We start from the raw sequence: 14760 nt of genomic DNA, 5'->3' as shown, positions 1-14760 counted from the left end.
CTACAGAGATTTTCATGAGGTTGATGGTTCTTAGAGCCTTTCAGACTCTGGGCCTCAGAGGAAGCCTCAGGCTGCCCCATTGCCTGTTTCCTATTGCCAGGCATTTAATTTTTCAGGAGATTTGGCCCCCTTTTGAGAAAATAGGCCTAAGCATGTGTGCGTGGTAGGGGTGGGGATGGGAGGAACCGGGTCTCAGCTCAACGTAGCACTGATATCTTCTGACCCTGATGAGCCAGTCTCTCACCCACGGGCCCCAGCTCTCTGGGGCAGAGACTGTGGGCCCAGGACATAGCACAGGTGCAGGTGGGGGTCTCAAGAGAGGCCAAGGGAAGGAGAAGAGTGGCCTGGCAGACTGCTGTTTCCTGGGCCCTCATCTGAGGAGAATAGAGAGGGCTCATAGGACTGTCAGACTTCAGTCTTGCTTTCTCCATCCCTTCTGTCCTCCAGAACCCCAAATGGCTTCCATTTAACTGGTCAGAACCCCTGCCCCTCTCAGCTGCCCCCAGAACTTCAAAGTCAACCCTGTGGCCCCTGAAGTCTCCCTGTTTGTGGCAGAGAAACTCTGGGTCCCTTTGAGGAGGTCCTGTGGTAAAGTCATGTCCATCCCTGAGACCAAGGATTCTGAGGGCAGGAGGGCAGGATGGGTCCCTAGCAGTGGGACCAGTCTCCTCACAAACTCAGAGAAGCCCTGCAGGGACACGGCACCAAAACAAAGCAAAACAAAACAGACTACAGGAAGTCGGAAGACCTTACAAGTCATTTTCCTTTATTTTCTTAACATATAATAAGATTCCAATTCCAAAGAGACATATATGCAGAGCAGACAGATGCAAGGTCCTGACATGTAGCAGACAGAACCAGGCAGGGGTGGGTCTGTCCCTCCCCACCATCACAACCCTCACCCCTCCTGGTCCCTGGCCATTGCCCAGGCACAAACTGAGAAGCTGAGAATAAGAGGAGTCCACCTTACAGTCCAGGGAGTAGCCAGACGTGGCCTTGGTTGCAAGGATGACCAAATCATTATCTAGCTGTAGGACCTGCGGCCTCAGTTTCCTTATCTATTAAATTGTTTAAAGGTTCCTGTTAGGGGATGGAGAAGAGAGTGTTCAGATGTGATGTGTTGGTGGACACTAAGGGCCTCTTGGTAATCCTGCTGCTTCTAAATACCTGCATAATTGTGTCTCTTGGTTTCCTTTGGCATCGTGGCTAAGGGCACAGTGGTGAAACTTCTTTGTTCCCGGTGGGATTGAATGGACTCAGGTCCCCAAAAGACTCTGCTCTGACTGTCCTGGAGCTATAGTGGGAGCTATCAGGTCAAGGCTGACCTCTGTCCTCCAGGCCAACAGGGAAGAAAGGCAGTGGCTTGGGGTCACACAGCATGCCTGTGTGGGTCACCCAGCTGCCCACAATGCCTTTAATTACAAGCTCATGTACAAGGGAGGGCATTGTCGTCCCTGCTCAGGATCAGTGGGACTTGCAAACCTTGAGTCCACCAAGGGAATCTGCCTCCACATCGGGATCATTCCATCCTCAAGGCTTGGAAAACCCAAGTGCTCTTAACTAAGCCCCCACCCACATGATGTTCTCCTGTGTCGACACTGGCAAGAGAAAGTGAAGAGGTGACATAATGATCCAGTCAATACTGGGGTAGTTGGAAAGACCAACTAAAACCCAATAGGGAACCCGGGCACTCTTCCTTCACCCTCTCCAGGTCTTCATTCTGTAACAGCTGACCCTGCATGGGGACACTCTTCCATGGGGAACAAGCATTTCCAATGACCTGGACTATCTGTCCCTCTTTCCTTCAAAGCTTGCCTGCACCTGCATACAGCACACAGACATGTGGACCCGGCTTGGACTTGGGGAAAGGGCACAGGGCAAGTAGCTGAAGTGATGCTCTGGTCTAGACAATGCCTTCTAGAACCCATGGGGTTCTACCCTTACAGAACCCACTCGGTGCTCCCTGTCCTTGCCACTGCACAGATAGAGATCACTGAGGCCCTATGATAAGGACAATCCCACAGCCAGGCAGCAAGTCCAAGGCGGAGGCCCTGGGGCAAGCCAGGCCAAAGAGGCAAAGCTTGTCTGGAGCTTCTCCCCTCCCCACTGCATCTACTGAGATCTCTTGCCACTCAAAGCACCCCTGGGGGGCAAGGTGCGTGGGAGAAGCAGCAGGGCTGTGCCCAAGGCACTAGGCAATGATGGCGGAAACTCGGCACCTGCGGCAGCTGAGTGGTGAGCAACTTTGGGATGAGGGGGGACTTTCTGGCACACCTCCTAACACACTCTGAGGGGACAACTAGCAGGTGAGTCCCTCTCTTTCACCTCCTCCAGTGGCATCGAGGGAGTAGGTGAATTGGTAAACCTGGTCCCCAGGAAGCTCTGAGGCCAGGAAACAGAGAAAGAAAGAAATAGAAATGCCCCAGACGAGGCCTGACCATTGCAGGTCTAGCAGATGTTTGGAGAAGTGACTTTGGCCAGCTTGTCAGAGTGTCTACGATATGGATCTCAGCCCTCCCCTCCCTCTGCCCGTCCCTGCCCCACCCCCCACTCGGATGCCCGCGCCAGGCCCTCTCTACTTGGGCTTCATCTCCACCCTGGAGTTGATGTCGTCGGCATCCAAGTCATACTCCTCCACCTGGCCGCTGGTCCACACCTTCATGCGGTCTGTGAGCTCACTGCTGCGCGGGGCCAGGATGAAGTCGTAGATCAGCACGGCCAGGGCTCCCCCGATGAATGGCCCCACCCAGAAAATCTAGAAACAGAGCAGGTGCGTTCAGTGGGCATCTGGTCAGGTCTCAGAAGCTCCACCAAAGGCCCTCTCCTGGGAAGCTTTCCTGAGTTATCCTCTCCCACTACCCCAGTGGATGGGCTCTCTCCTTTCTGTGTCCAGGATAGAGGTGGGCAGGGCTGATCCCAACCTGGGGACGTTCCAGTGTCCCAGAATGAGCACAGGCCAGGGTGTGTGGTAGCAGGCAGCCCCCTGCCTCGTGGGGACTTAGTACCAGACACTTCCTGAGGAAGGCCATTCATAGCCCACCTCCCCAGCCTTAGAAGGGCCCCAGATACAGAATAAAATAAAAAAAGATTGGCCAGGAACACACCCATCAGCAATAATTAGAGCTAAAACTGTAGAGCACTTCCTTTGTTCTGAGGTCAGCTTAGAGACAGGGAGTCCCTCCCTGCTCCTGGTGACCCTGGCAGGGAGAAGCTACCATATGCCCTCTTCACAGCTCAAAAAACCGAGGCACTAAGAAGGTAGCTCACACTGAATCAGAAGTGGCCGGGATGGAGCCGGGTGTGGTGGTGCACACCTGTGATTCCAATGGCTCGGAAGGCTGAGGCAGGAGGATCGTGAATTGGAAGCCAGCCTTAACAACTTGGCAAGGCCCTAAGCAACTCAGTGAGACCCTGTCTCTAAATAAAATATAAAAAAGGACTGGGGATGTGGCTCAGTGGGTAAGTACCCCTGGGTTCAATTCCTGGTACAAAAAAAAAAAAGAAAGAAAGAAAGAAAATAGCAGGAATGGGATTCAACCCCAGGCTCCCCACCATGCTGCTAAGAGGACTTGGGGGCTGGTCCAAGCCGGGAGAGCAGAGGCTGGGCCTAAATCCTTCTGCCATTTGATCTCACCAACCCCTTCATCTCAGGCCTCAGTTTCCTGATTTCCTCTGCCCTGGATATCTCCCAGAGCCTCTGTGATGGGAAAGGACACCATAAAGGCAGGGTCAGACTCCCCATGTGACACCAAATGAGACCCTCCTCCACCCTCCCTGGCAAGTGGGTGGCTTACCCAGTGATTGCTGAAGTTGTGGGTGAGCACGGCGGAGCCGAAGGACCGGGCAGGATTGATGCCACAGCCTGTGTAGTCGATCTGCAGGGAAGGAGAGGGGCGAATCAGAGGAGCCAAGAAAGTGACAAGGTCAGAGGTGGGTGGGGGAAGAGAGAGAGAGAGAAAGAACAATCAGGGAAGTACAGCAAGAAGGGATGATCAGACCTGGAAGGACGAGAGTCGGAGGTCCCTCTCCTGGGCACCTGCACCCCCAGAGCTGGACTGCCCATCACCTCACCCCATGGCAGGAGTTCCACCCAGGGGTCCCATAGCTGCCCTGGCCCTGCCCTCCCCACCACCACCCCACCTGGGAAGGCTCCCCACTTACGGCCAGCAGGTGTCCCAGGGCTACAGAGAGGCCGATGGCAAGGGGGGCTGAGCCGCCAAGGTCACGGCGCCTCCGGTCGGTGGTGGCCAGCACACACAGCACCAGCTGCAGGGTGCCGATGATCTCGATGCCCAGGCCCTGGCCTGAGTTCACACCAATAGCCAGCTGTAGGGAGAGGGGCAGGGAGGCCCAGTGAACAGGGCAGGCAGCAACTGTGTCTGGAGACCCCCAGGACTCCCAGGACCAGGCACAAAAGACCAGAACCTCAGCTCCTCACTGGGCCTAGAGGGGCCAGACCCCACCCAGGCACCAGGGCAGGTAGTGGCAATAGGGCCTTGTCCCCTCTCACAACTGTTGATGAAGCTCCTGCTCAGCAGCCCCAGTGCTTTTGGACCCTGCCCTTCTCTGCCCCGAGGCCTGGGTGGGGCAGGGTCTCTGCATCAGTGACTTCCAGGCTCCTGTATCCTCGAAGAGCCAAGGATCGGGGAGGGGCGAGGGGCGAGTCCCAGGTCCAGGGGAAGACCATCAGAGACTTTCATAGAAGAAGATAAGCAGGTGGGTAGGAGGGCCTTGTGAACATTGCTTCATCTCCAAAGTCCAGAACATTCTACCCCATGTCCTGCTACATCAGAAAATCCCCGAGCTTGGAGAGTGTTGTTTTGTTTTAGTACCAGAGACTACTTATCACAGAGCCTTACCCCCAGCCCTTTCTATTATTTTATTTTGAGACAGTCTCACTAAGTTGCTGAGGCTAGCCTCGAACTTGCAATCCTCCTGCCTCAGCCTCTGCGTAGCTGGGATTAGGACGTGTCCCACCATACCCAGCTGAGAGTTTTCTCTAGTTGGCTGTCCCACTCCCTGTCTCTCCTGTTGCCTTTGGCCTTGCCCTTCTCGTCCCTCCTTCTCTCCTCTCTCTCTCTCTCTCTCTCTCTCTCTCTCTCTCTCTCTCTCTGTGTGTGTGTGTGTGTGTGAGAGAGNCTCTCTCTCTCTCTCTCTCTCTCTCTCTCTCTCTTTCCTGGCCCTGCCTTCCCTCTCTTTGGCCACATAGGCCCCCGCCACTACAGTCTGGCTGCCACTGCTCCTGGGCCACTTTTAGAAACATGACTCATGGAAAAAGAAGAGAATAAAAGCTGCCATGAGGTCACCGGAGCCCTCTCTCTCCCTGCAGCTGCCACAGGAAGACCCCTCTTCATGGAGTCCCTGCACCTGTTCCAAATGTGGTGGTTCCCGGGGCCAGATGCACCCACGCAAGGGAGGTGGACCACGCTGACAGTCTCACTTGCAAAGATGCCCCAATGTGCCACTTGGGCCGCTCTGTCCAAACAAGCCAGAGATGGAAGTCTCACCTCCTAGCTTCCAGCCTGAGAGCATGGGGGTGTCTCCCAGGATTCTCTAAAATCCTAGGTGGGGGGGCATACCTCCTCCACTCCTCCAGAGGTTTTCCCAGCTCTGCCCGAGGCCACCGCACAAAGAACAATTCTCTTCCCGCCTTTGTCTGCAACACTGGCTGGGAATGACTCACATCCCCTCCCCTGATTCACAGCCCCAGCTCTAGGTGTTTTCTGGCTGACCCCAGCGCTCCATCCCCTCTGGCTGGCCAGCCCTCAGGGCAATGCCCACTTCTCTTCCCACCCCAAGGTCTGCTGTTGGGAGCAGAAGCCCCATGTTCGGGGTCTGGCTGTTTTACTTGCTGGCAATGCGAGCAAGAACCGACTCTCTCTGGTCGTCAGTTTGTGCATCTGCAAAATGGATCTAATGGTCCCCTCTAGAGCCGTGAGAAGTCTCAAAGGCAATGGGGGCATTCTCCGACATTCGAAAGGGCTGCAGAGGCAGGAGGGGTCAGGGTGGTGGTGGTTGAGGCTCCTGCTCTGATTCTTTCTCATCATATCCACAGGATTTGGGGACAGGCAGGAGGGGAAAAGACTGCCCTGCACAGGGGTACAGAGATGGGAGTGAGGGTAGCTGGAACTACCGACAGGCCTCCCCGGAGCTGGGATGGCTTGGCAGGGGGGAGCTGTGAGGACAGGTTCATCCACACTCAGCCTGGGAGCCTGAGCCCACTGTGAACTTCAGGCTCCTCTTTTGCTCCTGCCTCTGCTCTCCAGAGCCGGCCTAATTGCTAGCTGGCAGGAATCCTGAAACCAGCCTTTCCTCGAGGATGAAGGAGACATTGCTGTAAGTGGTTCCTGTGCTTCCCCATCCCACCCTTCTCACAGATGCACTTATCTCTTTCTCTGTTCTTAACCAGGTCTGAGAGTCCCTGGCCCTGCCCAAAGGCAGCCTTTTCCATGCTAAGTGAGCAGAACAGCTCTGGTTCCAGGCCCAGTGCTCTGAGGCGGCAGCCACCTGGCCTGTGAACTCCACAAGGAACCCCCTTTCTGACTACGGAGAATCATAGGGCTGGCACCTTCCTCTTCCAACACCGCCACCACCAGGAAGCCTCCCCTGATTTCTGCTGAACCTTTCTTTGACTGCTGAATGCACTTGAGTTAATCAGATCTGGGAAAACTTAATGACTCATCATTGGAAGGGGCAGTTAAAGGCTTATGGAAACTTGACGTCCTGGAAAGAGCAGGTAAAAGATTAGAGCCCTAGGTGACTGTGTTCAACCCATTGAATTTGAAACAATTGCTTAAAGAGGACCAATAACATATGTGGTCACTTGTAATTGGAAGTGTGTGAGTGTGAGTGTGTGTGTGTGAGTGTGTGTGTGTGTACATTCCCACATAGTTTTCCCTGGCCTGGTTCTTCTATTACATTGATTAAAGTAAAAACCTAACAGTTAGTTTTCTGGCTGCCAGTATGAATAACAGAATAATCCACACCATTCTTCAGAAGTGTCAGAAATATACAAACTCTCCAACCAAGCCTAGAACCCGTGTCAGCTCATCATTCTGGGCCCCGTTCAGAACCAGCAGCTCCAAGCCTTGGAAGGCTTTCCAGGGTCCCAGGCTGGAATTAACTTCGGCCCCATGCTGCCATGTCCTCATTGAACTCTGCACATCCTGGGGAGAGAAGCCAGTGTTCCCCAGGGAGGGGGTGGGTGTATTATCTCCTTCTGGTTGGGAGCTCCATCAGCGTCCTGCCCAAACCAGTTGAGGGGAGCTCCATGTGTGTTCACAGAAGTGGCAGAAAAGTCTAGTTTTCTGGACCTCCCAGCTTCTCTAGAGGCAGACTGGCTCCAGGGAATTCTCTGGATGCAGGACCTGTGTTTGCTTTCTAGCTGGAAGAAGATAGAGCCATCACTGGACTCTGGGGCCTTATGAGTTGGTGTGTGCAGAGGCTCAGTGAGATGACAGAGGGGAGGTGAAAGCAAAGCCAGGATCCTCACCCCCTGCAGGTGCCACTCCACACTCTTAGGCAGCTGGCTGGCCATCGAGAGAGCTGGTTGTTCCTTGTTTGGGCTGGGAAGCTAGTTCCACAGACTGCCAGTGTGTCCCAGGCTCCAGAACAGCCCAAGACTGACCTCACCATGAAATGGGATCAGAACCCTCCCTGCCACCCATGGGCAGGCCGACAGGGTAGCTTTTAAGACCCAGAGCACCCAACTTGGCCTGGGTACCCTGGCACCCCATCCCTGGGAAGCAGCAGGCTTCGGAGCCAGACCTGGCTCAGGCTCTGAGCATTTGCTCTCGAAGAAAAGAGAACTGGAGACACAGAAGCCTCTTCTACCCGCCCAGAGCCTGCAGGATTCAGCACTGGGAAGGGAGGGGAGCCTTGTGGGCCCTACGGTGCCACCTCTGTGAGTGTTCACACGTGCATATGGGGGTGTCCATGGCTTCGTGTGCTCTGTGTGTCTTTGTTGATTAGTGTCTGCTGTATCTACTGAGAACCACGTGTCCAGGGATGAGTCTCTCTCTTTTTTGTTAAAGCATGAGAGATTTATTACATAATAATTAAATTAAAAAAATCTGTCAAAGAACTACAAAAATCCATAATCCTGTGTGCCCTAAACACTGTGGCCTAAAAATAAACAATGGAAAGATTGACAGAATGACAAGGAGCATTGGATTGATCCACTCACAGAGTGAAAAAATTTAACGATCCTCCCTTAGAAATTTGGAGAACAAAGCCATCCAAAAATGCTAATAACAGGAACAGGGAGGAATTGAACAGAATTAACAAGCTTGATCTAAGGAATAGAGAAAAAAACCCGGCTCCCCCAAATTAGAGGATAAGCACTTTATTTAAGCCCACAAGGAACATTTAGACCAACTGGTCAGGTACTGGCCAAGTGTGCCTGACCCATCCCTGAACCATGTCATACACGACACCAGCTCTTAGCCAGACACGCTCTGCATGGCAGGGGTCTGCACAGTGTGAGGTCCCAGGTGGCAGCACCGTGTGTTTGCATGCATGTCTGGTGACACTTACACACTGCAGGTGCCACTAATGGCTGGGGAGGTGGGTGATGGGGAAGGGAAGGAGCCCCCTTAAGTGAGAAGCAGCAAGTCTCAAAGGGCCCTTTATATGCTCCCATAAGCCATTTCATCTTCCTGACAAGAAACAATAAACAAAGCTATGGCTTCCCCCTTCCCTCCCTCCTCCTTTTCCTTACTCCAGGGCAGGGAGAGGAAGAGGCTCCACTGAAGAACCCTCCACCCCCCCAGGATCCCAGGGCCTGAATGGGACATCCATCCGTGAGTCTCCTGTGTGCCCCCCCGTGTGTGCCACATGCATATGTACTAGTATGTATATTTGTGCAGCATGAGTGTGTGCACCAGGCAGCGAAAACAATCAAGGACAGAGAGGCAGGAGGCGGGAGGGATGGTCCTGCCCTGACATAACCCCCTGAGCAACTTGACTGGTCTCCATGCATCTATGGGCCTCAGTTTCCCCAGTAGTAAAATGGAGGCCTTGGCTCAGGCCGGAGCCCCAGGCAGTCTCTAGGATTTCTCCCTCTTGACCTCGGGCTGGCACCCTCCAGGCCAAGATTCAGAAACCTGAGTGCAGGACCCCTCTGGGGGTCTCAGACATAGCCCAGATCCTATGTCACAGAACCTCCCTGCCACTCCACTGTAGCTCTGCAAACCAGGCACCTCCAAAGCAACCTCCCTGCTGAGAAGATTCATCTTGCCCACCCCTGGGGACAGGGAGCTTATTAACTTAGAAGCAGCTGCTTCCCAAATGAAAACTAATTCTTCTTTACACTGAGCAGAAACCCGCTGCTGAAAGGATCCCTGACTGGAATGTCAGGCACTGAGAGGAACTGCTACAGGGGTGGAGAACAAACATTTCCAGCCTTTTCTGCCATCTTTGAGTTGTGGGCTCCAGCCTTGGGGTGTGCCCACCTCACTGGACAGTAACTTAGATGAGTGCAGACAGTTCCTCCCTATGTCCCTGAGCACCATGCCATTGCAGGGGAGGAGTTCCTCCCGTCCCCAGGGAGAGGCCTGACTGAGGGGACCCTGACCACCCATAGGGTCTCAGGAACATTTTCCTGTCCATATTTTCAAGTGTGAGGCTCCAATCTCAGCTGCTTGGAAGACCCCAGATTCACTGGTGCTTCTACAGGGTAGGGTTCAGGGACCCCAGGGAGCCTCTGCCAGCAAGAACCCAAGACTCCTTCACCTTCAGGACAGCTCCCTAGCCAGCTCCCAGGATCTGCCTGGGGAAAGGCCTAGTGGGCTAATGCTGGACGATCCCTGCTGGGTGGGGCCCTAGACAAAGTGGGGGCTCTCTCTGGGCCCTGAGGTCTGGCTGGGCCGGACTGCCAAGTTGGATTGTGATGAGCTTATAGCCCCACCCCACACTTCTGGAAGCTTGCCTGACCTGCAGAGGGGGCTGGGGTCCAAGGGAGAGGTGGGGGCAAGTTCTCCCCTAACAAGGCACCCCAGTGGGTGGGGTGCCCTCTCTGAGCATTGCCCCTTTGGATGGGGGCTCCCGGGGTGAGCCTAGTTAGGGCCAAGCATCCAGGTGGGTGACACTGGCATTGGCCAGGCTGCTGGGAGGGCTCTACTGGGGGAGACAGCCTCAGAATTTTCCACAGTGAGGGAAGTCTCCGCCGCAAAGCTCCTACCTCTCCATGCCCTCCCCCTCATCTGGTTCTGGCTGGAAACAGTAATTATACGTCCCAGCTAGGGCACCATCAGCCAGCCCCCAGCCTCTCCCGGGCAGGATCATTAGAACTCTGGTTTTCCTTTCTGCAGCCCACACCTAAGCCCTGGAGGAAGCAGCAGGGGCCTCAACTCTGGGACAGAACTGGTGGCAGTTCTACAGCTGGAGAAACTGAGGCCCAGGACCCTGGGGAAGGGGAGGCATTTAGGACTGAGGCCCTGAAGCAACAGGTGGAAGCATTTTCCAAGCACTTAGGCCCCAAATCAGCAGAGCTGAGAGATGGTCCCAAAGAAGTTAGGTTTTCCCTCTGCCTGAGCCTCCAGGATGGCTGAACTCACAGGCTCTGGGAATGCAGTCCCTCTACGTGCTGTCAGACCCTGGCCTCAATCTGGAGCCCACCACTCTCTGGAACCCCAGACTCCAACTCTGACCCCCAGTCTGGCCACACCCAATGCTCCCAAGCCATGGCCTCCACTGCCCCCTTGCCTGAGCACACACAGTTCTCTATCTAGAGTTCCTTCCCTCTCTGGGGAGATCTCCACATTTAAGTTCATGGGGCTCCTCCTCCCTGAAGCCCTCCTGATCCTCCCACCAGTTCAAAAGTTCCCAGGCCCGCCTTGACACCTCTTATCACACCTGCCTGCTGCCCTCTATCATAGGCAGCTGTGCACAGGGCTTATCTTGCCCCAGGCCTGTGGGCTCTGGCTGACCCAGCCCCGCACTTGCACCTAGCAACCCCAGCTGCAGGGAGCTGGCGGGAGGGGAAAAATGGAAACAGCTGGCCAGTGCTGTAGGCCCTCGGCATCCTCCACTTCCCAAGCCAGCTACGCCCTGCTGTGTCCCATCACAGATCAGAACCAGGGTCACCTAGGCCTAGTTAGTTGTGAAGGTTTACATAGGTGTTAGTGACGGGGTCAGGGCAGAGACAGGCCAGGGTAACTGTCAGCCTCAGAGTTACTCACCCTTAGCCAAAATTGGGCTTGGCTTTTAGGACCAGCCAGGACCCTACAGGCTGGATGGAGGCTGTGGTCTTTCTAGGGTATATACTGAGCCCTGACTCAATTGAGAAAGTTGTCCCCGGAGGACACCCCCTGACTCACCCCAACCACTTCCTGCCACATTTTTTCCCCTATTTTCTTTGGAAATCTCCATGCCAACCACTTACCCCACCCAGGTTTGGCCAGGGTGGAGCCAGGGAACAGAGGGGCTGCTAGAGCCTCCCCGGGGGCATGGAGGAAAGAGTGTGTCACCTGCTGTAATGACTGTCCTCTGACCCTCTGGAGTCAGGGAGGCCACCAAGACTCCGCCAGACCCCAGGGCCAGTGTTGGGGGGAAACTCTTTGGGGGGCATTCCTTCTCTGTTTCTAAGCCTAGACGTGTGTTCCTGAACCCCCAAGACCATTGTCTGAACAAGGCAGCACCAGATCCCCACAACAATGACTAGTCCCCTTACATTCAGCACTGACCCTGAGGGGGTTCCTCTTAACCAAACCCTCCTGGGCTGGGTGATTAGCTTAAGCCAACATGAAACAGTTAGCCTGGGCACAGCCGATGATGTTACCAGACCGAGGCTCCTTCTTGAGCCTTAGGACGTCAGTTCCAAGGAAACTCAACCAGTTAGTAGCAGACAGGACTTAAACCCAGGGCACCTGCCTCCTAGCCCAACATGGGGCCCCACACATGAGGCTGCTCCATTTTCTCCTCCATCTGCAACCTGCCCAGCCCAGGTATTGAGGTGACTCTGGAAAATGGAGGCCAGAGAGGGCATAAGGGACCCCACCCTCCTGCCCCTGCCTCAGATGCCCATACTAGAGATGCAAAGCCTTCTCCAGCCACTCTGTGGGTCCTGCCTGGACCTTGAGTTCGGAGAAGCAAAAGGGTGGGGCCTACATCCATCCTACCCAGCATGAACTTGACCCTGTGCACCCGAGGTCACCCATCTCTGCTCCTGCTAGAGAGACAGAAGCCTGGAGGGGCATAGCCTCCCCCAGCTCCATTCCTTACACCTGCTGCAGCCACATCTTCCCTGGCTAAAGTCTAAACTCCAGTTGCAGAGCTAATCTTCAATCTTGGGCTGAGCAGAGGTTGGCTCAAAAGAGGGCTGGTGAGGTGTCACTGTGACACAAGGAGTGCTAATCCCCCACGGCAGGGCCACGCCAGTTCCCTCTGCACCAGACTTTAACCCAGCCTCCCTGGCTGCTGGCACCAAGACCTGAACTTTGACTGGGACACAAGAGGACTGTAATTGCCCGCTGCCATCTCCAAGGAGCCCTTGCTGTCTCCCGACATCCTGCACCTGCTGCCTGCCCTGCTGAGCCCCGCAGCCTCATTCCTCTATCCTGAGTTCCTCCTCTCTGCTCCGAATCTCTTTCCCTCCTGCGAGGGTGCCCCCCACCCACTGCCTACTTGCCTCAGAGACATCCCTCAAGCCTTAGCAGCCACACAGGTCAAACTGTCCCCTGTTGAGGCCCAAGGGCACTCAGTGTTTGCACTTGGCTGAGGAGCTGGAAAAGCCCAGGTCTGTGACAGCAGGCAGCCGCCACCAACAGCCACTTAGCTGTGCTAAGTAGCCGGGAGTGATTATTTTCAGCAACTGCCACCCAGTTGCTAACATCTGTTTGTCCTCCAAGCCAGGAGCAACAGGCACATGCTGTTACACACTCACTCCCACACACAAATGTGCACACAGCTTACACAGGCTCAGAGACCCATGCCCACAGACACATGCACACCTGCAACTTTACACACACAAACACATATGCCACACCCCTCAGCACCCAGGAACTGTGGGGCCAGCCCTGCCTTCTACCCTCACTGCCATCCAGGAAAACGACCTGCAAACAGACCCTGGGAGAGTTTTCATTCCTTTATCTTTCCCGGATTCCCAGGGGCAGAGGAATGGAAAGGGGCGCTTGCCCTGCTTCCTAGGGGAAGTTGATTTAGGGACCTGTGGGAGAGTGGGGGGCTTCCCTGAGGATGCCCTACACACACACTTGCAGAACTGGCTGCAGACATGCAGACGTCTCGTTCAGCCTGGCTGGGGATGCCAGGTAGAGTTTGCCCAGGTGCAGGGCTACAGAGAGGGGAGCAGCTGCCCAGGCCGGACTGAGGAGAGCCAAGAAACTACAGTCAAGGGTTGAAGAACTACAGCCTGAAGTTAGCTGCCTTCAGAGCTCATTCCTCACACTAAGGTCTCTGCAGGGGACTTTGGCACGACATTTTTCTCTGGCTCTCTGATTCCCACAGTGCTTGGCAGAAAACATGTCCTGGGCCGCAACATAGCTGAGTTCCAGCCCCAGCTCTCTACATGACCTCCAGCAACCTCTTGTCCTCTCCATTCTTCAGTGTCCCCATCTGCGCAATGGGTAGAGGATGGCACCAGTACCTGCTCTGCACCATTCTAGAACCACCCCCAGCCTGGGGTCCCCCACTCACATCATTGCGGCCAAGCGAGTTGTCGGGCAGGGAAGAGGTGATGCCCGAGAGGATGGCAGTGGCGACGATGGCCCCCACGCACTGGGCGATGATGTACATGACTGCCCGGAAGATGCTGATCTGGCAGCTGAGCAGCAGCCCCAGTGTGACGGCTGGGTTGAGGTGGGCACCGCTGATGTGGCCCACACTCTGGGCCAGAGTAGCGATGCTCAGCCCGAAGGCCAGTGACACCTTCACGTTGTCCTGGACCGCCGTCTGGTTCCCCCTCACTGGGTAATTGAAGCCCAGGGCCGAACCAATGCTGATGAAGACAAAGAGGGTCATGGCCAGGAACTCAGCCACCACGGCCCTCCAGAAGATCTTCTTCTTGAACTCACTGGCCATGCTGGCAGGGGGCTTGGCCGGAGACCGCTGGCTGCCTGGTGCTCAACTCCCTCGAAGGGCTGAGCCACAGCCTGGGCTGGGCCTATTTATAGGTCTGGGGGGCGGGGGGAGCACAAAGGGAGGAAGGCCTCTCCTTGCTCCTGGCCCGCCCCACACCGCACGGGCCTCCTCTCTGCGATGGATGCAGACACGGCTCTGCTGTCCGCCTGCCAACTTTTTTCCTTCCTCCTCTCCCCCTCCCTCCCTCCCTTTCTCCCTCCGCCCTCAGCCCTGCCCAGCCAGAGGAGGCAGGCAGGAGGCAGTCGTTGCTCTAATAGGCTTTGGGAAATTCCTCCAAGCTGGCCCCACTCAGGGGGCCAGAGAAATCCAGGTGTCCCCGCCCAGTGTGCAAAGCTCAGGGGGTGCCTGAGGGCAGAGCCAGGGCTCCAAAGGGGGTGGGGTGGGCAGGCTGGACTCAGTGGGTGGACGTTGCCCTCCCTGGAGGCGGGCACCGAGATCCCGACTGCCTGGAATCCCCATCCCACCGCAGAGTGGCATTACAGAGTCTGAAGTTGGCTGCTCCGGGGATCCAGTCTGGGTCTTTCACACCCCAGTTTGGGCCCAACTACTGCATATCACTTTAGGGATGTCCCCCACACACACACACCAGCCAGGTTGCAGTTGATGGGGACTGAAAAAGTACAGCGAGCTTGTCTGTTGGCCTCTCTCCCTGCTGTCTCAAGA

At 55.5% G+C, this 14760-nt stretch overlaps 1 protein-coding gene across 1 annotated transcript; it reads right to left on the bottom strand.

The window, feature by feature from the left end:
• Positions 1 to 745: 745 nt before the first annotated feature.
• Positions 746 to 14119, bottom strand: Aqp1 (aquaporin 1 (Colton blood group)). Its single transcript, XM_015490198.2, has 4 exons — positions 13654 to 14119; positions 4162 to 4326; positions 3795 to 3875; positions 746 to 2755 (listed from the first exon to the last, which is right to left on the bottom strand). Exons 1-4 carry the CDS (start codon positions 14035 to 14037, stop codon positions 2576 to 2578), a joined length of 810 nt encoding a protein of 269 aa, XP_015345684.1. The 5' UTR covers positions 14038 to 14119; the 3' UTR covers positions 746 to 2575.
• Positions 14120 to 14760: the final 641 nt, after the last annotated feature.

This window comes from Marmota marmota, unplaced genomic scaffold (genome assembly GCF_001458135.2).
Source record: "Marmota marmota marmota unplaced genomic scaffold, marMar, whole genome shotgun sequence".
Taxonomy (NCBI): domain Eukaryota; kingdom Metazoa; phylum Chordata; class Mammalia; order Rodentia; family Sciuridae; genus Marmota; species Marmota marmota.
This window is presented reverse-complemented; position numbering and strand designations above follow the sequence as displayed.

Excerpts from the sequence above, each read along its gene's own strand:
- Aqp1 (XM_015490198.2), bottom strand. The coding sequence starts at position 14,037 with ATGGCCAGTGAGTTCAAGAAGAAGATCTTCTGGAGGGCCGTGGTGGCT. Across the intron at positions 3,876-4,161 it reads CCCTGGGACACCTGCTGGCC|ATCGACTACACAGGCTGTGG; the intron begins GTAAGTGGGGAG and ends CCTTCCCTGCAG. Across the intron at positions 2,756-3,794 it reads ACAACTTCAGCAATCACTGG|ATTTTCTGGGTGGGGCCATT; the intron begins GTAAGCCACCCA and ends CTCTGTTTCTAG.